This window comes from Manacus candei, unplaced genomic scaffold (genome assembly GCF_025592945.1).
Source record: "Manacus candei isolate 608988 ecotype Guabito, Panama unplaced genomic scaffold, ASM2559294v1 h1tg000063l, whole genome shotgun sequence".
Lineage (NCBI taxonomy): Eukaryota > Metazoa > Chordata > Aves > Passeriformes > Pipridae > Manacus > Manacus candei.
The window spans coordinates 4,349,824-4,373,077 of NW_026138111.1; the positions used below are offsets into that span (position 1 = coordinate 4,349,824).

The 23,254-nt window shown below is 42.6% G+C and overlaps 2 protein-coding genes across 3 annotated transcripts in view; both read left to right on the forward strand.

Annotated features, from left to right (window-relative positions):
* The window catches only part of TRMU (tRNA mitochondrial 2-thiouridylase), a 376,674-nt gene that overhangs the window by 239,884 nt on the left and 113,536 nt on the right, over nt 1-23,254 (forward strand). The gene's annotated exons all lie outside the window — the stretch shown is intronic.
* Nucleotides 81-23,254, forward strand: part of GRAMD4 (GRAM domain containing 4) — a 78,010-nt gene continuing 54,836 nt past the window's right edge. The window contains exon 1 of one of the 2 annotated variants that reach the window (XM_051805176.1): nt 81-300. In XM_051805176.1, coding sequence (XP_051661136.1) covers nt 272-300 — 29 coding nt within the window. In that variant the 5' untranslated portion in view covers nt 81-271. Of the gene's footprint in view, nt 301-22,123; nt 22,142-23,254 lie in introns of those variants that run through there. The other variant, XM_051805177.1, reaches the window with a different exon arrangement.

Genomic DNA, 23,254 nt, shown 5'->3' on the forward strand with positions numbered 1-23,254 from the left:
GGGGGCGGGGCGGGCGCGCGGCGCGGCCCCGGCGAGCGGCTCGGGCGCTGCGGCGGCGGCGGCTGCGCGGGCGCTCGGAACGGCCGCGGCGGCGCGGACGGACGGGCACCTGCTGCCGCCTCGCCCGCAGCGGCGCCGCGCTTTGTCCGGGCGGAGCGGAGCGGGCGCGCCCGGCCCCGGCGGCGCGCGGCCCGGCCCGGCCCGGCTCAGCGACCGGCGGCTCTCGGGGCGTCGCCTGGCTCCGGCGGCCTGGGCACGGCGGGGAGCGTGAATGAGAGTTTGCTCCGATTTCCGAGCAGGGTGAGTGCCGCACCGGCCGCCTCGGGGGAATAATAATAATAATTATAGTAATAATAACGATAATAGTAATTTTTTTGTTTGTTTGTTCGCTCCTTTCTGTATCAGCCGGGCGCAGGTCCCCGGGCCGGGCAGCGGGACCTGCTTGCCCCGCGGGCTGGGGGGCGGACGCGCCCCCTCGCTCCGGAGCAGGGCTCCTGCGGGGCGCTGCCTCTGGCCGCCCCCGGACCGGGTCCCTCGGGAGGGGGTTGCTGTCCGTTGGTCCTTTGTATGCCTTTTGTTCGGCTCACCCGGGTCCGGCGGGGAGGGGGCGGACTGGGGCGCTGCGGGGGAGCCACTGGAGGTCTCGGCCGGTGGCCCAGCTCTCCAGGCCTTTGCTGGAATCGGGAGATTGTCCTCGTGGGCGCAGGGAGTGTCCGGCTGCCTCTCTCCCTGCTTCCCGGGCGGAGGAGCGGCCCTGCTCTCCTCCCCGCGCCCCTCCGGCACGGAGCAGCTGCCCTGGGCTGCGGGGACAGGCGGTGGCATCGCCGCCACCGGCTGTAGTTAACACAGCGCGCGGGGCGGCGGAGAACCCGGTAAAGGCCACATCCCTGTGTGCACACGCAGCCCGTCCCAGGTGGGCTCCCCAGTTGTTGTCCTGGGGACCGTGTGGTGGCTGCTGGTCCCTGTCCCCGCGGTGCCGCGCCACTCGCTCTGGGCACGGCGGTGTTTCCTACGGCTGCGTGCGGGGATCTCCCTTGGCGAGGGGGAAGCGGTGCGAGCTGCGTCGCCCCCTCCTTTACCTCCTGCTGCTGCCGGCCGGGTTAGCGCTGGGTGTCATCCTATTTGGCATCCCATTTGGCATCCCATTTGGCAGTAAGAGCTGGGAAAGCAGGTTATGTTGTAGGGTTTGTTTCATGAGAGGTAGCTGAGCCTAGCTGAGTTAGGGGCTAACCACATGTTAAATAGCAGCCGGCAATGTACTGATCCCTCAGAGCATGCAGTATCTGGATGCCTCTTAATGTGGAGCAAATGAGGCACGGGAGTGTTGGAGTAGGACCAGAGAAATGCTGCTGGAGAGCTTACTTTCAAGGAGACTGAGAGGATGGCAGAGCCGTGGTAAATGGCTGTTCGACAGTCAGGTCAATAGATGTGCACTTATTTTGTGGACCTCCTGCATGCTTCTGTGGGTCGTTGCTAAGCTTAAAAGCACGTATGGGGTGAATGGGAAATGACAGCTTTTTGTCATGTTTTTATGTTGTGCTTCATTGCTGGAGCGTTTCAGATTGAGTAGATGTGGTACTGTTAAGCTTGTGTGAATGTGGAATGAATGATGGACAAGTTTTTGGGTATCACATTTCCAGTGGCGGTTGAGATGTGGGTGGGGAGAGGAAATATTTAATAAAGACCTAGGGCTTCAGGTCCCCGTGCTCTGACAGCATCCTGCCTTAGCTTTTAACATGTGATAAATAGTTTCATTCCTCAGTTAACTTTTTATTTTTTTTAATATCATATTTAGTTGTCAAATACCATATCTAGTTATTCAGAAGGGGAGGGCTTTTTTTAGTCCTAGTCTGTGTTCTTCTGAAGCTGACATTTAAGATACTAGCTCTGAAATGGATAAAATATAAAATTGGTGGTCTTATGACACCAAATTATGCAAAGTTCCATGAAAGCCCAAGTTATGTTTCACTGTTTCTCTTATGGTGGCCACAAGAATTTTTGGCTCATCCCTCTGCCCTAATAAAGGCAATTTTGGGCTGAGATGCCAGACTGAACTGAAGATGAACCATGTCGTGCTTCCTGCTCTGCAGGTAAGCCCTTTGGAGCTGGTTTTGTCTGGTAGTGGGTGGGACTAACCTGAGCTAAAGTATCAGACTGATGGGTTTGGTTTATTTTTTTCTCGTTTAACTGTGGCACTGTTGTGACCTGATCTGCTCAGCATGTCCTTGGTCAGGAGTTGACTGTCAAGCGGCGTGGGGTAGCCTGCTGTTGTTTGGATGTGTATGTGCCACTCCTTGGCATGGTATGGCTTCTGCTCCGAGTGAAGGCATCAGTCAGGCTTTGACCTCCTGCCTGATGCCTTGTGAACATCATCGCTGTGGCCTGGTGACCTGACGTCAGCGCCTGTAGGGGTGGGAGGAATTAAGGGCAGCAGCTGGGAAAAGCCTGTCCTGGCTCTGCTTTTCTGTGGGACGTGGTTTCAGAGAGACTGGTAGAAGGGAGTTCACAATTGAGAAGGCAAAATCAGGGGGCTGACTGGCAGCCCTGCTGTCTTCCTGGCTGGAAACTAATTCCTTGTGGTTTACAGATGCAGAAGCTATTCCCTGGTCTTATGCCTTCTCTTCCCAGTGTGTGATATTCAAAGCTTATAGGAACAGAAGTTTATTATTAGAGTGAATGGCTGAGGCAATATAGCATACCAAAGAGATTCAGTATTGTTTGAAACCTGGGAAAAAAACCCCAGCTGGATTATTTTATTTTGGTAACGGAACCTTTGCAGTGTCTGAGAAGTGATCACTGCTGCTGTTGAAGGTGGGGTACACATCTGGGGTATGAAACATTGTGGATACATGTGATACTACATAGTCTTCAGCATAATTCTAATACTGGAGCATTCAATCCTTAAAAAGGCCACTTCAAATCTAGGGAGAAGCATTAACTTTTTAACCCCGAAAGCGATGACAGATTGTTGGAAGAATAACAAAGACCCTGTTTCTCCTCATTTTGCCTGCTGAAAAGTTACGTTTTGTATTTTGGCTGCATTAGCACCAAATCCATAGGGATTCTTGAAGATACGAGTCTGTGTTTTGTGTAACATATGGTCCCATTAACAGTTTTACAGGGAATATTTTTTTTATTTGAAGTGTAATAGATCACATTTCCTGATGTTTTGTTTTTTATTCACAAGTGTGGATAATAAATACTGTTCAGGAATGCTTGAGTCAAGGGCTACATATAACTCAACTGAATTTTTTGGGTTAAAGCTATGTAGCTATTCAGTGGCTGGTCACGGTCTCTTCTTCCCTCTCCTTACCCCAGTATTTATCAGGCTTAGCAGTGATACCCTCTGATTTTGAAGTCTCCAAAGTGCTGGCTATTACCAAAATACTCCAGTATTATGTGCAGAGAATTCTGCCATCTCTAATTGAAGGCTCTCTTGTCCAAACCTGACTGTGTCAGGCCCAAATAAAGTACACAGTTTTCTGCCTTTATCCTGTACACTGTTTCTGTTTCTTTCCTACATAGATTTTTCTCAGCTAAATAATATCTGCATGGCAGCATCCGTGCTGGGAGGAGAGATCACTTTCTCTAATGGGTTATTTTTATGACAGAGAGTTTGATCAGAGGGAAAGCTTTTGACAGTAAGTGCTTAATCAGGGTCTTTCAAAACAGATTCTTTCTCTGCCCTCTGCCCTCAACCTGGCAGGTTAATCCATGAATTAATCTGTGCACAGAAATATAGACATCAAATGTAGTGGATTGACCATAGTGTTGGGTGCTTTGTGGTTTTATGTGTTCTGGTCTTTCAAGTTTCTTAACAAATACAGGTTTTCTCTTCACATCTTTTGGCCATTGTCATTGCTACGGGGAACACACACACAAAACAAGGAAGTTAGGCCTTTTCCTTGGAGCTCAGGATTTACTAAAACAGTTTATTGGTGAACTCACCTTGAAATTTAATGAGTTAGTGCTGCTTTTTGTTATGACATAAGAAAATGAAGTAAGGAGTCTTTGAAGCTACTTCAGACTTCATAAATATTAACAGGCTCTGCAGTCTTCACAGAGAGTAAGTTCTGGATGTTTTTTCTTCACCTTAATAGTACGTTTTTGTTTGCACAGTAGATCTTCTTACCTTGACTAAACTGAAAGAGCAGTCATCAAATGCAAACCAGAAATACTGTACTTGTGGCTGGGAGTGCTCTTGCTGGTTTTCCCCTTTTCTCTTTACCACCCAATCCTTTCTCCTGGTGAATGCACTGGTAGCAGTAAATTTAATTCCATGGCTTATAAGACCAGATTTTCAAAGATGCTTGAATGATTTATAATGCAGGTTTTTTGCTTCTGAGAATCATGGAAGGTAAAGATTCCCAACTTGTTCAGTTGCATTTGAAAAATCCTTTCTATTTGCTTCTTGGGTCTCCATATGTGTTTAATATTTGCCTGTGTTAATGAGGAAAAAAACCTCACTGGTAGTATTTTCTAAACTTGTCTTGAGAATACTTAAAATTGTCTCTAAGTTTAAAAGCTACATCTGCATCTTAATAGAAATTGAAATTCCATTTAGTTGCAAATCCCCTGTTAATGCAGAAAGTTTTTTGTGATAGCCCGTGAAGAACACTTGATCTGTTCTGGATACACGTTACAGGAAGTTTGATGCATTGTTTAAGAACTTGTTCTAGACCTCTCATCAGTAGCTGAAGAGAACTAGTCTTTTTATTTCACAGAATCTCAGAATAGTTGAGATTGGAAGGGACCTCTGAAGGTACCTGGTCCAACCCCCTGCTCAAGCTGGGCCATCTAAAGCAGGTTGCCCAGGGACAAGTCCAGATGGCTTTTGAGTATCTCCAAGGATGGAGACTCCACAACCTCTGTGGGCAGCCTGTGCCAGTGCTCAGTCACCCTCACAGTGAAAAAGTGTTTCCTGATGCTCAGACGGAACTTCTGTGTTTCAGTTTGTGCCTGTTACCTCTGCTCCTGTCACTGGGCATGACTGAAAAGAGCCTGGCTCTGTCCTTTCTGCACCCTCCCTTCAGGTGTTTATATATGGTTATAACATTCTCCCCTTGAGCCTTCTCTTCTCTGGGCTGAACTGTCCCAACTCTCTCAGCGAGACAGGAGACATGCTCTGATCCCTTTGTTAGACTGTCTCCAGTATGTCCATGTATGTCTTGTAGTGGGGGCCCCAGAACTGGGCACATTACTCCAGCTGTGGCATCACATTTCTCAGTATGCTTTAAAAATAAGAAACTTCTAAAGTAAATTGTGTTACGTTTTTTTAGGATGCAGGTCCAAGAGGTCACTTTGGTGCTGTAAATCACTGATGCAGCTTCTCTGAGTGCTTTTGCTCTTCTGCAGGAGCTGATGTTCCTTGTTTAAAAGCCCCAAACACTTCAGTGTTTTCCTGATCCCATCAGTGCAGGCTTTGACAACTCTTTTGACCTGTGATTAAGGGATTTGTGGCTAGGTTTGCTGGCGACACATGCCTAATAAGTGTAATCATTGGATGCTGAGTCACATGGAGTGTTTCTGCTGTGTGTTGATACAGACTGCTGTCTGAAACAGAGCTCCTTGCAGCTTACAATGGATGCTTGCTTACGTTTGTGAGGGCACATCCTTGCTGTGTGTTTGGTTCTCCAGCAGCCTTCCAGTGCACTCCATTGGGGCCGACCAGCCTGCTCGGTGGGCACTTTATGCGTTACTGTGTTTCCCTTGTGAGGATCCTGAAGGTGAGCATCTGTCTATAGACTAAACGGAGTGATGTTTGGATGCTTCCTTGTTTTACCACATCTGTTTTGTATGCATATACGGGTAATACTGTAGTTGATGTTAAATACAGAATTCATAAACAGGGGTTTTAAATTTTAGGTCAACATTTTCACGTGCAGAATAAAGCTGTTAGTGTAATGCTGCTAACACTGGTCATGGACAGGAGGGAGAGAGGAGAACAAGAAAAAGGCATAAGGCACAAAATGTCATTTTATCCTTGGGTTTTGCATCAAACTCCACGGCAGAGGACGCTCTCATTTCTTGACCATTGAGTGTCCCCTCCTGCATATGTAGGTATGTGTAGTTGATTAAGACTTTTTTTGGAGGTTCTTGAAGAATATGGCAAAATCATGTGGAAAAAGCAATTGGCAGTTGCTTGCCTATCTATGTCCAAATACAATGGTTAATAGACACTTTTCGAATTTTCACAGTACCCCACAAGAGTAACTGTACAACATGAGAGGTCTATACTTACCTTAATTAGAAAGAACAAAACCGTACACTTCATGCTGGCCTGATGTATGCAATTAGTGACTGAGTGCAATTAATTTCCAGCTGCTAAAACTGTTTTATCAGACCTCTTGACAGGACTATCAGCAGTTTGTATTGGTATCTGGCATTACTAATGTTTGGCATTTTACCATGTTGTAAAAACCACTTGTTCCTTCAATATTTATTTCAGGTATCAGGTTACTTATGTACAGAACACATCAAATTCACTGGTTTGGAAACCAACTAATTCTCAGAGACTGAAAATTAGTACCAGGTTTTTTAATGAAGGATACACAAGCATCTTTAGGTGCTCAAAGGGTTTAATTCATAACCTGAAGTTTATTGTTAGCTTAAATTTTGAAAAGTGGCTTCTTCAAGTTAGAAATGTATATGAAAAAGAGGACTCCCAAAGGGAATTTAAGCTCTCGAGGTACCTTCAGAAAGAAGTCCTCCAGCTTCTCACCATTTATTTTACTACCTGAGGCTCCACATTCCTTCTACACTTGGGAAGTGATTTGCGTGTTTTTCTTTCCTTCTCTCTGGATCTCTTCTTTGCATTCCCAGGTGTGCACAGTAACTGTGCCCTAAAATAACTTGCTGCACTTCTCAAGGTTAACAGCATGTTGTAATTCCTGAGGAAACGTAGCAGGGCTGCAGAGAGGTGTGTGGATTTTTAACCATCAGCAGTTTTAAAACAGTGTCACAGCCATAGGGATGGGGAAATGAGAAGCATCTGGAGAAGGATCTCTTAAAAAAAGTGGTCTGAAGGCCACGCATAGTCCATACTGCTGCCTTATAAGCCTGATGAGATAGAGATATCTTTTTTTCCATCTTGGTTTTGGTAGAGCCAGGTGATGTCTGTAGTTGTACAGCTTCAGGGTCCTGCCTAGTTATGTTAGGACTGAAGAGGGTGTCTAAACTCTGTAATTTACTGTAATTTGCTCCAGATCAGAGCCCAGGGAGCTGTACAGTTGTGTGCTTTGGGTACACACTGTTTCCCTAGACACTTCTGTAGTAGTGGGACCACTCCCAGTAGTAGATTTTGGACACTACCATTATAATTACCAGGTTTTGTTCCAGGAGTAATGTGTTTCCAGGAACTGGATGAGTTTATGCTTTCTGGGTTGTCTGGAGAGAGTGGCATGTCCATTTCAAGTCTTAGGGATCTGAGCAGTAGAGAAGAGACCAGTCTGAAAATATCTATAACCCCATTCTGGGAGTGAAGGTAACAGTAGCCTGGGCTCTGAGCATTTTGTAAGATGCACAACTACTGCAACAAGGTACCACATTGCAACAGGAAAAAAAATAGCACGTTAAGCACCCAAAGATGAAATGCTCTCTGAAGTTCCGTGCAGTTATATGGCCCTCAATGAATGTGGCTTTGGCTACCTGATTCAAATCAAGCTGCAAGATGATCTGTAATCCATGATCCTATCTCTGAACTCATTTTAGTGTTAGGGGCTTACTTCATCTTTCCTCTTGATCACCTTTTCCCTTGTGAGACAGAGAGTAACGCTGAAGGAGTTGCCTGAATATATCATCCTTGAAGATCCTGGTTGCTTCCTCTTGCTGCATGTATCCAAGAGGTTTGATTCCCAGCAGCTGCCATCCTGTTTGTGTGGAGCAAAGGTAGCCGTGAAGCGTGGAACCTGAGAGCAGCAAAACGTCCCAAGCATCCTCATGGAACTAATATTAAGGTGACTTTGGACTGCAATCATCAGACAGTAGTAAAAACCATCTCTGTAGAATACTAAATTTTGCACCACCCTGCAAGGATCATGTCACTGGAAGGAGTAGGAAAACGTAACATCTGTATAAATACACTCTTTATGTAGTCTGACTTTTCACAGCATTAAACCACTTGTAGGTGTTATTCCAGTTAGATTAACTTTATACAGTTTTGTACTTCTGCAATGCTTTTATTCAAGATCTTTACACTCCTTTTAAAGGCTACAAAGTGACCCAAAAGGTACCTCCAAGTGTTGAGATCACTTTTTGTATGAAAATGTGGTTTGCTTTTGTGTAAAATCCTGCATGGTCTCAGCAGCTCTGTGAGATCACCTGCACTTGTGCAGTGAGGAATGTCCTTCCCAACAAACCACAAAGAGTGTGGCTGGACATGTTGATCTTTAAGAGAACTAACTGCCAGCTGCTAGAGCATGCTGTGCTTGCAAGGTTTTCTTCAGATGTAAGAGCTTCCTGGAAACTTGCAGTAATTAAAACTAATGTCAAGAGTTTGGAAAACACTGCAGAAGTGAGGACTGTGGTCTGTTCCAGATTATCTGGAGCTAGTTCTGTCCTGTTAAAGAGAAATGTTCTGAATACAAAAACTTTTGATGCTTATGAAAGGGTCTTGGCCTTCCCTTCCTGAAGGAGTTGCTTATGGGACTGCATTCAACAGCTCTTCTTTTTACTTTCACTAATGGGAATAACCAACCAAAAGTGGGATAGTTCTGACTTCCCCAGAAAACTGTATTAGCAAATATTTTTACAGGAAATACACTTTTTGTAAAGATACTTCTTCATCTTTCCTGTTTCTTCCAGTAGCAACTGCTCCCCAATTTGAGGGCTCTGCCAACAAAGATTTCCAGTAACGCTGGATCACTTATCCCTTTATGACAACACATTGAAATCAAATGAAGCACAAATACTGTTTCTTGGAATATTTTACAGGAGGAATGTGGAGCTCACTTTGCTTAGCAGTTTGAATTTGCCCAATGAAGCTCTCTGGCCTTCACAGGCCTCTGTTAAAGCAGAGCAGGGACAGTAAATGCTTTTTGAACAAAAAACAATGTCCAGCAATTTTCAGTCCAGTTTTCCTGGTGGAATGCTAGCCTGGCTTGTGTCCAGTGTCTGCTTCTGATTTCACTTGGATGCATATGGCTATCCAGGTTTGAGACTATGGGTTGTATTCAAAACTCATTATGTGTTTTGTTATTAATACTTTGAAATTGCATAAGTATTCTTTTGTTGAGCAATAAGCTTTAAGTATTAAGCTGTTGCCTGTGACTCATTAGTCTGCTGTTGATGACAATTTATTGTCTTTGTTAAATCATGGAAAATCTTTCCATGCAGTTTGCATTCCTTATTGTCTGAAGCAAAGTACATCTGTTTATTTTACCCTGAAGAAGGCTTTCCTCTCAGCTGGCTGAAAGTTCATCATATCTGAGAGCTAATATCATATCTGAGAGCAGACCTCACTCACTGAACAAAAATGTTGTGTATATTTAACTGTTGAACAATTGTGTTAGGTGAGTTTTTGGAAACTCTACATGGACTGACAGAAAAAAGAGTGTCTGTTTGCTTTGTTTACTTTTTCTTCTCTTTTCTAAGGGTCCAGGAGAACCAAATGTTGGTAGTTACATACACTGGGTGTTTTCTAGGTTTTTTTTTAATCATTGATTAAATTGCCATGAAGCTAAGACTGCATTTTTGTAAAAGTCAGCAGAAAAGTCAGTTAAAGGCATATGTACTTAGAGGAAACGGTAGGAAGCGGTTGGACCTTGAAGATGGCTGTCTGACCACAGATTGCTCATTATCTGAAATGAGAGATGAGAAACTGTGTTTAGGAAGCAGATGCATGTCTGATGTTTCTGAACTGTGAAGGAAGCACCAGACACCACTCTTGATGTAGATTAGCTACAAGCATGCAGATTTTCTTTCTTAATAATAATTTGAAATAACTTTTTTCTTTTTAAATAAAGACTAACTAGTAGATTCAAATCCTAAAGTAAAAGTTCTTTTGAAAAATGCAGTCATAACTAGCAATGTGAATACTGTCCAGTATGTACCCTTGTGTAAGAACACCAGTATGAAGTGGTCTGACCTTTTCTGTAGCCTTGTTAACTGTATACCAAATCCAAAGACTTTTTTTCCCCATACATATGTGAACTCATGGTCAATTTTCTTAGTGCTGGTTATATACAAATCAGACCCAGCTTTCTGATCCCACTGTCTGTTGTGATTCCTAGGCACTCAGAAATCTTCCTACTTACTGGAAAACAGTCTTCTAGTTCAGAAAAACATGTTTTCATGTCTCTAGGTTGTGTGGCTGCCTCTTCTGATGGAGAGGTTTTAGTAGGGAGTGGTTTTTATTCTGCTTGTTGCGGTACATCTGTTGAAAAGCCTGATGCCCTTGTTATGCTGTGGTGCATCAGGGCTGAGTGCAGCAATTAAAAGCCAGTACAGTCCTTGATTAACTGCTGTTTAGTTTCTGAAGCTTTTGTATTGTCCAATAAATAGAAGGGCTTGGCAGGAATATCATTAGGAGAGGAACTGTCCCTTCATTGTGTATTTACAGCTTTTCTTGTCACCCAAAAGACAGCCTGTCCCTGTTTCTTGTCAAGTCAACTTCCATGACTTAGGTCTTGCTTAGAACAGACTCCCATTTACAGCCATCCAAATCCCTGCTCAAGTTGAGTCAGCCTGCCTAGATCTGCAACTGGATGGAGGCTCCAGATGCCTACAACAAAGAAATCCAAAGATGTCCTCTTTCATTTTTTTTTTCCTTTGCCAAATTTGATGCTTTGTAGTTTGCTTTTGGGCACTTTTTGCTCTTGAAATCTCTGAAATATTCAAGAATAATGTGGTATAATTTTTTCTTTTTCTTTTTCTTTTTTTTTTTTTTTACCTTCTATGCCAATTATGTAAACAAATCAGAGGTTAGTGGGAGTTCAGTGCTAGCTGATGGTTCCATAATATTCCGCAGTCTTCAGTATGCTTCTGACATTAATGCAAAAAGTCTTGGAATTCCCAGTTTCTGTGACTTTGAGAGACTTTACCTGTTAAAACATTTGTGTAGTGTAAACAAAAGGCTTGATATCCCAAACCTGAATTTGAGCCAGACTCCTTCTTGAAAAGTGAAATCTATGGTTTAGGTTTTAAAATTCCAAGATTTAAATATGTGAATATTATTGAAGTAATTGGGAATAAGTTAGAGCTGGAAGAAATCCTTGTTAGCAAACTGACAGAAGTGCCAAAAATGTCGCTCTCTGCCTCCGTTTTTACTCCTTTCCCCAGATTCTTTAGGGAGTTTTCAAGAGGTGTGGTCTGTGAGTGATCTCTGGGCTTCAGCTGGTGATGTGGCCTCAGTTTCTCTGTGAGGCACCACTGCCTTCTCTCTGGCTTTGACTTGGAAAAACACACCATTTCTTAGGAGTGGTTGGATGATGAAAGGTGGGATCTCTCCAGAAATTTCCTTTGTGAACTTCAGAAGCTTTGAAATGGGCACAGCTGTGAAGTGGTTTTGTGGTGGCAAGTGGGTGTGCGCGAGGACTAATGCTCCCTTCTCCTTTCTTCCCCATCCCAACCGTAGCTGCTTGGAAAGATACACTGTGGTCTACATGGATCTCTGCCTTAAAGTACTTTGACCTTTGGACCTTTATCATTGCCAACTGAAGTGTCAGCATGGCATAAATAAATCAGCTCAAGTAGTGTAATTCTGGCCCTCATCCCAGCCTTAGAGGCAGACGTAAATGCCATCCTGTAGCTGGCTCTTGTTTGGTCTGATTAAAATGATGGCTGATAGAATCTTATTTCTTCTCCCTTGGTTTCTTCACTTTGTTACTAAACTCTCTCTTGATATCTTTGTGCTAATTAAATCTATTTTGAGTCCGAAGTCTCAGCCATGTATCAGGTTGCTCTTTGCTGTCATTGGGTTTGGATCATCTTAGCAGCCTGACAGGCTTCACAGTGTATTTGTGACATTTTGAGACAAGAAAATACTTTTTTTGTTGTTATAGTGTAGGCAAAAATATGGTAAATCAGGGTGCTTGTACAGTTTTGGTTAATAAAGCAAAGAGCTGATCCATGAAGTGCAAATACTGTTGGATTCATAGGTTACCCCATGTTTGGGGTCAAAAAAACCAAACTAACAGAGTTGTGGGTTGTTTTTTTCCCTTTTCCATGTGTCCAGTAAATTTCATGTTGAAACATGGTGGAAACCATACTAATATAGCTCTATCAAGAGAGGAGTTGACTTTTCTTAGGAGAAATGCTACTTAGAACATGTCTGTACTCTGGTGATGATACCAACAGCAGGCTCCCCCTTGGCAGAGGACGGGAACTGGGTTAGTTAGTATGCCCTGCTTTATTTAAAGACTTACTCTAAGATAATCTTGTTCCAGTTGTTTCAAGCAGCTTCAGAAATGTAGTTGTTAACTCCTGTGTATAACTTTTTCTCATCTGCAGTTAATGAAGCAACAGGACTATTGCTAACAAGCAATAGGACTAACAAGCACTATTAAAATGTTAATTTTTCACACATATGATCAAATTAGTAAGAACTGGGCAAGCTTATGGTGATAGCCTCAGCTGGCTTGTTTACTTGCTAGGAATAGGCTTTGTATCTTCCCTACAGATTTATGTAATGCTTAATTTCTGTGTTTTCTTAAAATGATGGAATTTTTTCTTTAGTTTTCCTCAACTCTATTCATTCCCTAAGGAAGCCTCAAAATTGCTCATAGAATGTGGATGCAAATCTCCATGTCTCCTTCCCATTCCTCTGTCAGCTATCTGTGCAGCCACATGTACTGAACTGCTGAATGTGGAGAGCTGAGCTGCCCTGTATGTGTGTGATGAGTGGGTCACAATTCCTGGCCAGAGCTCATTTGCAGCAGTGTTCAGTATCTTGAGTCATGAGTTACTTCAGTTTTGTTTGCAAAATAAAATTGGTTTAGTAAACTCATAAAATGTGGGAGAAAATACAAGAATGCATGGGAAGCTTAACTAATTCTTTTTTTTAAATTTCCCTCCTGTATTTCCCTACAAGTGTCTGACTCACAGGCTCCATCATTCATTCTGTGGTTGTTCTACTTCCTGACACTCAGTTGTTCCTGACTGTATCTGCTGGTGGGGTGAAGGAATGCACTCTGCTCAGCCTCACCTTCATACTTCTCCACTAGTTACCTATTTTAGCTGTAACTGCTGCAAAGCATGTACAGCAGCCTTTTCCTGGGCTGAACTGGTGTCTGTCTTCAGTCTTCTACTTAGAGCAATCAGCAGTATCACCAAAACTGGCTTTTTTTACAGCAGTTGATGCTATGTACAGAGGTTATTGGGAAAGACCGTGGAGGAGATGCCCACACTACATGTGCTTCTTGGAAGAATCAGATTTAATAGCAAAGATTTCCACTGAGTTTTGCTGTCCAAAGCATGTTAAAATCAACATGAGAGAGGAAAGATTTGCAGTTATAGCAGAAAACCCAAGCAGTTTACTAAACAAAAGAGTTAATTTGCAGGATTGTGATTATATTCATGAGGGCTCCTCCAGTTTCTCACAGGATTGTACCCTCTGCTGCCTAGTGTGGCTATATCAACTTGAGGTTTGTTTTTTTGTTGTTTGTTTTGTTTTGTTGTTGTTTCTTTAATTTAGGTTACTACTGTAAGCACGGTGACAAAGAGCAGATATTCTGCCTACTGTGGGAATGATGCAGTTTGAAATGTGACAGTGTAGGGCTTTGCTCCTGTAAGGGAGATTACCTTGAACAGCAGGGCCTTTCAATCCAGAGCCTGCCATTTCACTATGTTAATTATTCAAACAAGTAATTGCAGGTCAGATATCCAAACTACCTTTGGGTACAGTGATTTACTTCTTTTTATAGCAGATGTACCAACAAGTGCAGTTGAACTTATGCAAAGGGATGCACTCTCAAGAAGTGGAGGAGGGGTCTGCAATACTTAGAGGCCAAGTTTGGTGCTTGCCTGTGTCACGCAACTTCTGCTATTTCCAAACTCTTCTACGTGGAGTAAATTATCTCTCTCATCTTTTGACAGGCTGTGTGGGTGAGATGAAGGAGGCTTTTCCAGAGTGCTGCTTTCCAGCAGAGCTGCTGTTCATGTTTCTGTCAGTCTGGTGGGAACTTGACCTTCAGTTTTTTACTCTGTGATAAGATTTCAAGGAATAGTTTACATGGCTTTTACAAGCGGCTGTGTAGTACAGAGAGTACCAGAAATTAAGCTGATGCCTGAAGCCAGACTTACTGTATGGAACTTGCTGTTTCTCTGTTACTTTTTCATTTAACTTACTCATATAACTCCTTCCTTTGTGTATAGTGTCGTGTCCTTTTACACATTATTTATGTAAGTTTTTACACAATATTTCATACCTCTTCATATAGGAGTTGACATGATGAGTAATTCTAACACTGCAAACTTGCATAATCTACAGAGTGGCTTTTTTACTTTCCTGCTCTCTCTTCTGTGCCTGTAACACCAACTTCAGAAGTGTTTTCAGGTTTTTGTTGGGAGAAAGGGAGAAGGAACAGAATGAGCAGCAACTCTGCTTCTTGGATGGCAGTGTATGTGATTTGGGGATTACACACATTCTTTGTAAGCTCAAGGCCAGTATATAGGATTTATAATGGTGGTTGTAATTGGCATGTGCTAGCTGTAGCTTTGTAGTTCTTCACGGAACAGCAATGTTCAACTTATTTACCCATGAGAGGAGATTTTTTTGCAATATAGACATTTCAGAGGCTTAATGAATTCTCAGATCAGCAGTAGAATAGTTAAAACTCGCAGATGCGAGTTACAAAGTGTTGTACACAAAATCACTGCATCCTGGGAATCTTACTCTGAAAACTTGCATCCGGATGGTTTCATGTTAAGTGGATACTCACAAAGTTCTAATACTGGCTTCTGCTAAATTGTCTCCCTAAATTGAGGGAAGCCCTTCAAAATAGACCATCTTGCTCTACTCTGGTTGTTAATCTTGTTCTCAGTGAGGTGCCCTGCTAGCTGAACAATTTGGAGAGCATGAACCCTACCCTGTGGTTGCTTAGTGAACAAAAAGGTAAGGGAATTATTTACATTGTATATGTAGCACAGCAGTTGTAGGTCTGTGGTCTTTGCCTGATAGTGATTCCTGCTGTATGGTCTAGCCATAAGTGAAACTGTAACGCAGAGGGAGCTTGGCACTGTGGCACATGGAAAGTGTTACTCAAACGTGCAAGTTGCCTATGTGAGGTCCAGATGTTGGTGAGGGCTCAGACAGGCTTCTCATCAGCACTGGGTTGTGTGCTCTCAGCTGTGCTCAGTGGAGGTGCACGCACAGCAGAGATTTGTCAGGCTGCAGTCATTAACTGTGGCCTGCGTCCTGCTTCAAATGGGTACCTCTTTGTTTATAAACACAACAAAAAGGAATTCATAGTCATTCTTCAAAACTGGGCAACGCAATGTACCTTTATTCTGTTTTCAAAGGTTGCTGAGCGAGGTACGATGAGACACCCTGAACAGATGCCTGCTTCCTAGAGTCCTCTCATTGAAACAGCTGCTAGGTCCAAGCCATTCTTTGTAGACCTTGGAAGGTTGTTCTCAAATGACTTTTTCTAAGCCTGGATTACGGCTCATCTCCACAGTGTCACTTTTTCTTAGCAGTACCTCCATTCTCTGATTTATCTGTAGTTACTATCTGAAGATGATGAACATGCAGTTGAGGTAATGAAAAACTTAGCATCAAACATCTCAATAACTTACCCTTTTTTTACTTGAAGGGATAGAATTAAAACTCTTCAGGGCTGGCAGGACTCACACTTTCTAAACAGTTAGTGATTACCTTCTGTAATAAACCTGTTAGTCTGAATAAGATGTTCTATGCCAGTATATGTTCTTCTGACTTTAAATATTTACTTTAAAGTAGGTTGTAAAAGGCCAATTTTATTCTGAGTGCTTTGTCAAGCTAGGCTTCCTACATTTTCCATTTGAACAGTGGAAGAGAGATAAATGCAGTGATAGCCTAATTTTCACAGAATCAACTAGGTTGGAAAAGACCCTCATCTCACCCTCTGTTAGTTGTGTCCTGTCCTTCTCTCCCGTCTGTCACCCCTTCGTCTTTGTTTTTATAGGCAGAATTGTGGTGCTTGCTTAGGGCAGCACTTCCTCTGTGCCCCAGCTTTTTACCTGTTTGAAGCCCATCCAAACCTGAGCTGCCTGAGCCTTCTTGTATGCAGAGGCTCTTGCTGAGCTGGTGATGTTCATCTTCCTGTATTCACCCTCAGCTCTATCCTTGACTAGTAGACAAAATTCAGAGCAAGGAAGCAGAAAAAAAGCTTTTGTCAATGCCAAGCTGTGACAAACTCTTCCCCTGTCTTTCAGAGTAGGGACTGAAGTTCTGGTCTCCAGTGTCTGAAATGTGCCTTATGGTAGCTTTGTAACCAATGTCTTTACGGTGAGACTTTGAAGTCTTTTCACCTCATTTAAGTGCAGGTGGTCGCTGTAAAGGGATGCTTTCTTCCTCTGCCCACCACCACAAATGTTTTCTGTGAGAGTCACGACAGCTCTAATAGCTTGTGCCACCCCAAGTGAGACTGCATTGTTGTCTGCTCTGATTAGACTGACCTTGCCAGAAAACAAACACAAAAATTAGTTGCATCAGCAGTGAGCTGATAAACTGCATGAATGGTCAAGTGACATAAAGGCTATGGCAGAAGTGAATGGGGTTACTCCCTTTGGTGTCAGCCTGTGATCAAGTCAGCTTCAGGGTTGGCTGGGCTCCTCTGGAATTGGGATGGGTACACAGCAGGGAGGATGAGGGCAGCAAAGGAGGACCCAGTGGGTGACTAGGAAGGGAGGGGTTCACCTCCACTGCGATAGGCTTTTATTACTATCATTACATGCTACCCCTTTCACAGAATATCTGTCATGGCTTGAACTGGTGACTCCTCCCTCCTCTGCAGGCAGTCTTTTTCATGCAGAGTTTTTGGTGTGGCTTTTATTTTCTCCCACACGCATGTCTTGAGGAAAAATTAGCTTTATCTTCCTTCTTTGGGAGTTAACATTTCCAATTTACAGACAAATTAATTTAACAAAGCTTGCTAATTTTAGGTTCATGATGAGCGACAGATGAGAGACAGAGGTGCGTAGGGTGGCTATGAGTTTGCGGAAGAGGTGTTACCTTAAGTGGGGAGCTAAGTGCGAAGTACAACTCCCACAGCTATTCAGTGGAAACAGTTACTGCCCTTTGTTTCTGCTGCTGTGTGACCTGGATAGATACATGTGTGGTTTGGGATTTTTTGTTGTTACCCCCTCCACTCACAATTTTCCGGTGGTGGTCAAGCCAAGGCCTCCAGTTTTGGCTGGCTTGGGTACTGAGCAGCAACTCCTCTTTCTTTCTCCATCCTTCTGTGTAGGGCCACTGATGCCACTGCCTATGTCTGACTGGAGGGCTGGTCTTTAGGTCCTTGAGGGGTTAAGGCTGATGCTTTGCACAGTCTGCAACTTTGCGGGGATGGAACAGCGCATTTTGGGAACGTTTGCCTTAAAATGTTTGCTAAATATGTCTAAAGTGCCCTCTGTCTGAAGCAGGTATGGAAGAGAGCCCTACAACCCCATGCCACTGTGCTCTGTGTCTCCCCTCTTCCCCAAACCCTTTCTGTTTGCAGCAGTCAAGCTGAAGGTTTTGAAGACAAGTCACTTCTATTGTGCAACTCGGATTTGTCTCCCAGGCAGCATCATGTTGTGAGCTGAACGACACGTTAGTCTCTTTGGGGGGAAAAAAATAGATTTTAGCGTAATGCATATTCATGAAGCTGCATTATGGTTGCTGTGACAACCTCACCAGTGGCAGTTGAGATCAGTATGTTGAACTTCTGTCTCCAGTCCCTGTGTTGTACCATAGCTCATGTTACATAGCTTTCCACTTTTTTCTTCCTCCTCTCCTCCCCCAGCCAGTGGACAATTTAAATTGTTTCAGAGTTGATGCTTAATTAATAACTGCATCTAATTAAGCCTACAACACCAAAGCACAACTTCCTGCTGCTTCCCAACCCACATTAATCGAGTGTCGCTTCTGCCAGCAGAGGAATAAAGTAGAAGTGATTCTGGTGGGATTTTTTTTTTCTTTTGTTCAACTCCCTTTAAGTTTAAAGGAAAAATAAACCTTAATTACTAAACATAATGTTTCTTAATAGGTAACCTAACTAATAACTTTGTCTCTCATGAGAAAAAACCCCAACAGAATCTATCCCCCTAACCTATCCCTATTTTGTCTAGCCTGTCTCTAGATTCCTAAGGACTCCTGACCCTGAAAGGAGCTTTTAGTAGGTGTTCCTCAAAACCAGCAAGAAGTCTGTTCTGGGTATATTATGGTCCTGAAGCCAAAAGTGATGTTACTGGAAGAAGACTTTACCAGACTGTGACTCTGAGGTAGTGACTAGTATTTCGGGATGAACCTGTTGTGTTGAGCATGGGGAGAGCTCAGCTCTGAAGTTTTGTTTGCGTGTTTGTTGATGTCAGATATTGAGGGCACTTGTGCAATGCTTGTAACATTCACAAAGTGTTTGTAAGCTGCTCTTGGCCAATCCATCTGGGTGTTTGACCCAAAGTATTGCTGTACCTTGGTTTCCAATGAGAAATGATGACATCATCCTCTATAGAGAATTTAAAATGTTGCATTGTCCTGGATGATCTCATGTGGGTGCTGCTCATGAACAAGCTGCATTGAGCAAGGTTTGTGACCCTTCTGTGTGCTGAACGACTTGTTGAGTTGAGCTTAATGTAAAGTTTTCTTGAAAGGTGCCAACTTCACCTTTATGAAACCACTTCCTGTTGTTCAAGGAGAGATGCTATGGTTAAGGTTTAGCTTTTTTCACACACGTGAGCCTTCTGGAGAGCAATTTGGGAGAAGTGTGTGCACAGGGAGAAGAAAAGTGTGCTTTTCTTCTTTTATCCTGTGCTCTAGGATAACCTTGCTTGAGTAGGGAGGTTGGCCCAGATGACCCACTGTGATCCCTTCCAGCCTGACCCATCATGTGATTCTCTGAAAAGCTGGCAGACAAGGAGCTCTCAAGTGCAGTCAATTGATCTTTCTCTGGTGAGTTTCTTAAATATTAATAAGTACAAAATGTTCAGACAGTGACTTGAAATGAGATTCTGTTCATTAACATGAGAAATTGGGGGGAAAAAATCACGTAGCAAGAGGGAACTTTTTGCACAGAGCAGTATATAGAGCTGGACTGTGAATCTATTGTAGACTTAGATGCACTCACTGCGGCTTCCAGTTTTAGTCTGACATCCAGAAAAAAACATGCCAAGCTTTGTTTTCAGTATTAGTTGGTATGTGGATGGATTGGGTGTGTCTTGTTGGGTTCCTGCTCTCCTGTCAGATGCTAGGATAATATGCAGGAGTGTAGAAGTAATGAATTCCTCATGTAATCCTGATACCTTCCACTGCCTCAATTTGCACACCGTTCCCTCATGATAAGACCAAAACATCCCTGTGTTGGCAACTATGTCTGTATTTGTTTGTCCACACACAGCCTGGCTTTTCTTGGATACCAGGGCTCTGACCTTGGACTTCTGCAGAAACATATTTTCACATTGAAAGGAGAATATGAAGGAGATATGAGGGAAATGTTAGATTTGCAGCGTCATATTCAGCTTTCTGAAAAGCTGTTTTTCTAGCAAAAAGAACATGGGTGCTTTGAAGGTTACTATACTGTGTCATAGTCTTGTAGGGTCTTTTTGACCTGGGATGAAATTCATCTATGATGTTTTAGTGGGTTTTTTTATGTTTGTTTTTCCCGCAGGCTTCAGACTAACACTTGCTGGGGCAATACTGTTTGACTTTGTGTAGCAGGTTTGTGTTTTGTTAATAGCAGGTTTGTGTTTTGTTAACAGCTAAGGAAAACTGAACCCCGTGTTGGGAAGCAGAGCCCTTTATCTAACAAAGTGCACATGAAAATTTAGCTGTTCAAGCTCTGCCTGGTCTACCAGGCCACATGCTCTGATTCAGTGTATTCATGTGTGAAAACTAAATGCAACAACAGAAAACCAAAACCCACAAGCCATTAGGGTTTGAGAGTAGGAGACTGGGGTGAGTTAAGGCAGATTTTAGACATAGTGGTACACTGGGTGCCGCCCTTCCCTGAGTTCCCTTTTCCCTTGTGCATCCCAACCTCTTCCACGTTCATGCAAGAGCAGAGCATGGGGGAGCAGTGACTTGAAGGGGTGGAGAGGTTGTCCATAGGAAAAAGCCTCATAACCAAGTGCCTCCAGACTGCACAGGTGGGATGACTCATTCCCTGGAAGCTTGTTGTCTCCTTACTGAAGCCTCTCTCTAAAATAGGCAGAAAAAGCTGTTGTAGATCTCCGTATGATTTTTATGTGAAAGTTTGGGAAAACTTGATTTTTCTGTTCTTAGTATAAATTTGGAATGTGTGTATGTTGGTTTGGGTTTTTGGGTTTCATTTCATTTAAAATGAACATCTGACAGTTATTTGGGAGTTAATTGAGGGGTCACATATTAGGTCCAAATAGAGTCATCTCTTCCTTGTCCCTCTGTAAAAGGAATAAAACTTCAGGCTTGAAGGATTTGCTTTAGCAACTAGATATTAATGGTAAATAAAAAATATCTTTAAAGATTATTTTAGTTTGAGGGTTTTTTGAGTGTGGAAAATATAGACCTATAGGGCTAATCAAACCCTGTATACATAAACTGTTTCCTAGGGGTTTTTTTTATGGTTTAGGACTTTGGGATCATTTTTACAGGCTGCTGCTTAATTTTGCTGGTTTGACATCTACTAGTAAAACAAGAGGCAAGCAAGCTGGTTTCTTAAAAATCTGGATGCCTGAATAGCCTGGTTTGTAAGCATGTTAATGTAAGATATCTTTACTGTATTATGATTGAGGACCTGCTACTATTATTAGATCTGGGTGAGTTGTAACTAAGTTGGCTGTAAATCACTCTTGCAGAGTCAGCGCCTGCCTTACTGTGCTCTGCAGCACTTTCTGTTGTAGCATTGAGTGTGGGGAATGTCTTCCGTTGCTTGCATTAATGGTAGGGTGTTTGTATGCAGAAATAAGCTTGATTGGGGGGCATGGATTGGATTTTATTTTGCCCAAGTTGATTTGCAAGCATGATAGCAGTCTTAATTCTCACTTATAGCTTGTTTGCTGTATTGTAGTGAGAACAATTATTGTCACATGTATGAAAGTGTTGGGAAATGACAGTCGAAAACACATGGAGTTAAAATACTCATATTTTTATTAGAATTTTGTAATATTTTTCAGTAGTTAGTTTGAAAGCAGCGGGAGATGTGGGTCTGCCTTTGCACTCTGAGCTCCACATGTGCAAAACTACAGGGTGGTTTTGATGCTGTGGGTATGGGGAGTTACTAGAAACAACCTGAAACTTACAGCTGAACCAGCTGAGTCCAGAAGGGGTGTTTGGGTAGGGATGAGTCAGGATGGAGAGATGGGAGAAGGTGAGGGATGAATGGCTATGATGGTGAAGCAAGCGTTGTGGTATTTAGTTACTATATTTTACAATAAATCTAATTCTAAATCAGATTCTCGTCTTTCGTTTTATAAAAGCTTCCTCAAGCTTATCTAAATTTGACTCAAGTCACTTGGAATACAGAATCTCCAAGATTCATTTTACCTAGGGAGCCTGAAACTGCTGAAATGTCGCCATATTTATTGATCTTTATCTAAAAAAAAGTTGCTAGTTGCAAGAACAGGCTGCTGACAAAAAAGAGTCTGTTTTAGATCCAGCATTTGGCTGGAGGCCAGATAATGAGTTTCTATAGGAGCTTATTGGCAAGCTTACTTTTTTGCTTAGGTTCATGTAATGTAACTGTAAGTAATTTAGGAGCCTGGTACATACAAAACAATTTTTAGACAAAACGATCTTATTATTTTTAAATTTTAACAGAGAAGATATTTTTATGTAACAGCTTTGTTATATAAAGCGCTTTAAAAGTGCCTTGGAATGTGATTCTTTACTATTTCCTCTTTTAATGGTCAACCTACTGAATAATCCTTTAAAAATATTTACCCTCATGGCATCTCTGTTTTGCTAGCCTCAGAATTAAGCTGACTCCGTTCAGTGGAGTGATTTAAAGAAAGGTTTGCATTTCCAAAAGGCTGTGTGGTAACACACATAAGGGTAAGTACCTCAGTTTTGTGAGTAAAAAATGCCATAAATGTGTTCATGGGTAATCTGTTGGCCAGGTTATTCTGTGACCTAGGGCTGAAATGTATGAACTATCCTAGGATGAGACTGGAGCGTATGATTTTAATTTCCCAGATGGTGTCTATTCCAGGCAGTTATCTCGATGGGCTTTTCCACTGACCTCGTGCGTTTTTCATTCTTGATTCAAAGCTTGATGGGAAGGATGGGAGATTGCTGTCTCAAGATGTTTCTGACATTTCTCATTTCTTTTGTATGATAAGTGAATGTGAATCTATGCTAAGGGGAAAGAAAACTGAATTTGGATCTTGAAACATCCATTGAAGTGCTGTATATGCCAGGCTATAAGAAGATGTCCAGATCCAGCTCTTGGCTTTGAGGAGTGATAGATAAATGTGATTTTAACAGGAGAATGCCAAGGACTCCTGATTCTATCCAGGACAGCAATGCTTATCTGCAGCCTTGAGTAATGGCTCCATCCTTAAGAGGGATGGAGAGGGCATGGGATGCATACTCGTCCTTCATGTTGGTATGGGCTGATGGGTGCCAACCAGAAAAGGAATAACACTGTACCATGCTTTATTATTTCTTTGTGTAGCTGTATTGTTAACAGTGGCAGTATGGATGATGAACAGACAGGGTTTGGTTTGCAGCTGCTTTGCTGTAGGTCTCTTACATGGTGTGTAAAACTGGTTGAATGTAGATGGAGATCATTGCAATGGGCAGGAGAGCAATACAGTTGTACCAGTGCTTATCAGAGGTTTGAACTTCCCTAATACGATTTGTTCCCTAGTTGCTATTAATAGAAGGGCCTAGAGATATTTCTGGATGTGATAGCTGAAATGTTTCTTCATCAAATAGTCAATGAATGAGCAAGAAGTGTTTCTATTTTAAACTTAGCTTTGACAAGCAAAAGAACTTCAAAGAAAAGCTGTTCATAGAAAATAACCTTGGTGTGAGTTACCACAAGTGATTCTCTCTAAGTGATAGATTAAACACAGGGCTGCAACTTTAAGCATCTCTGATAAAGGAAGAATTTTATGGGTTTTTTTGGCGAGCTATACTGTAGGGGATTTGTATTAGTTTAAA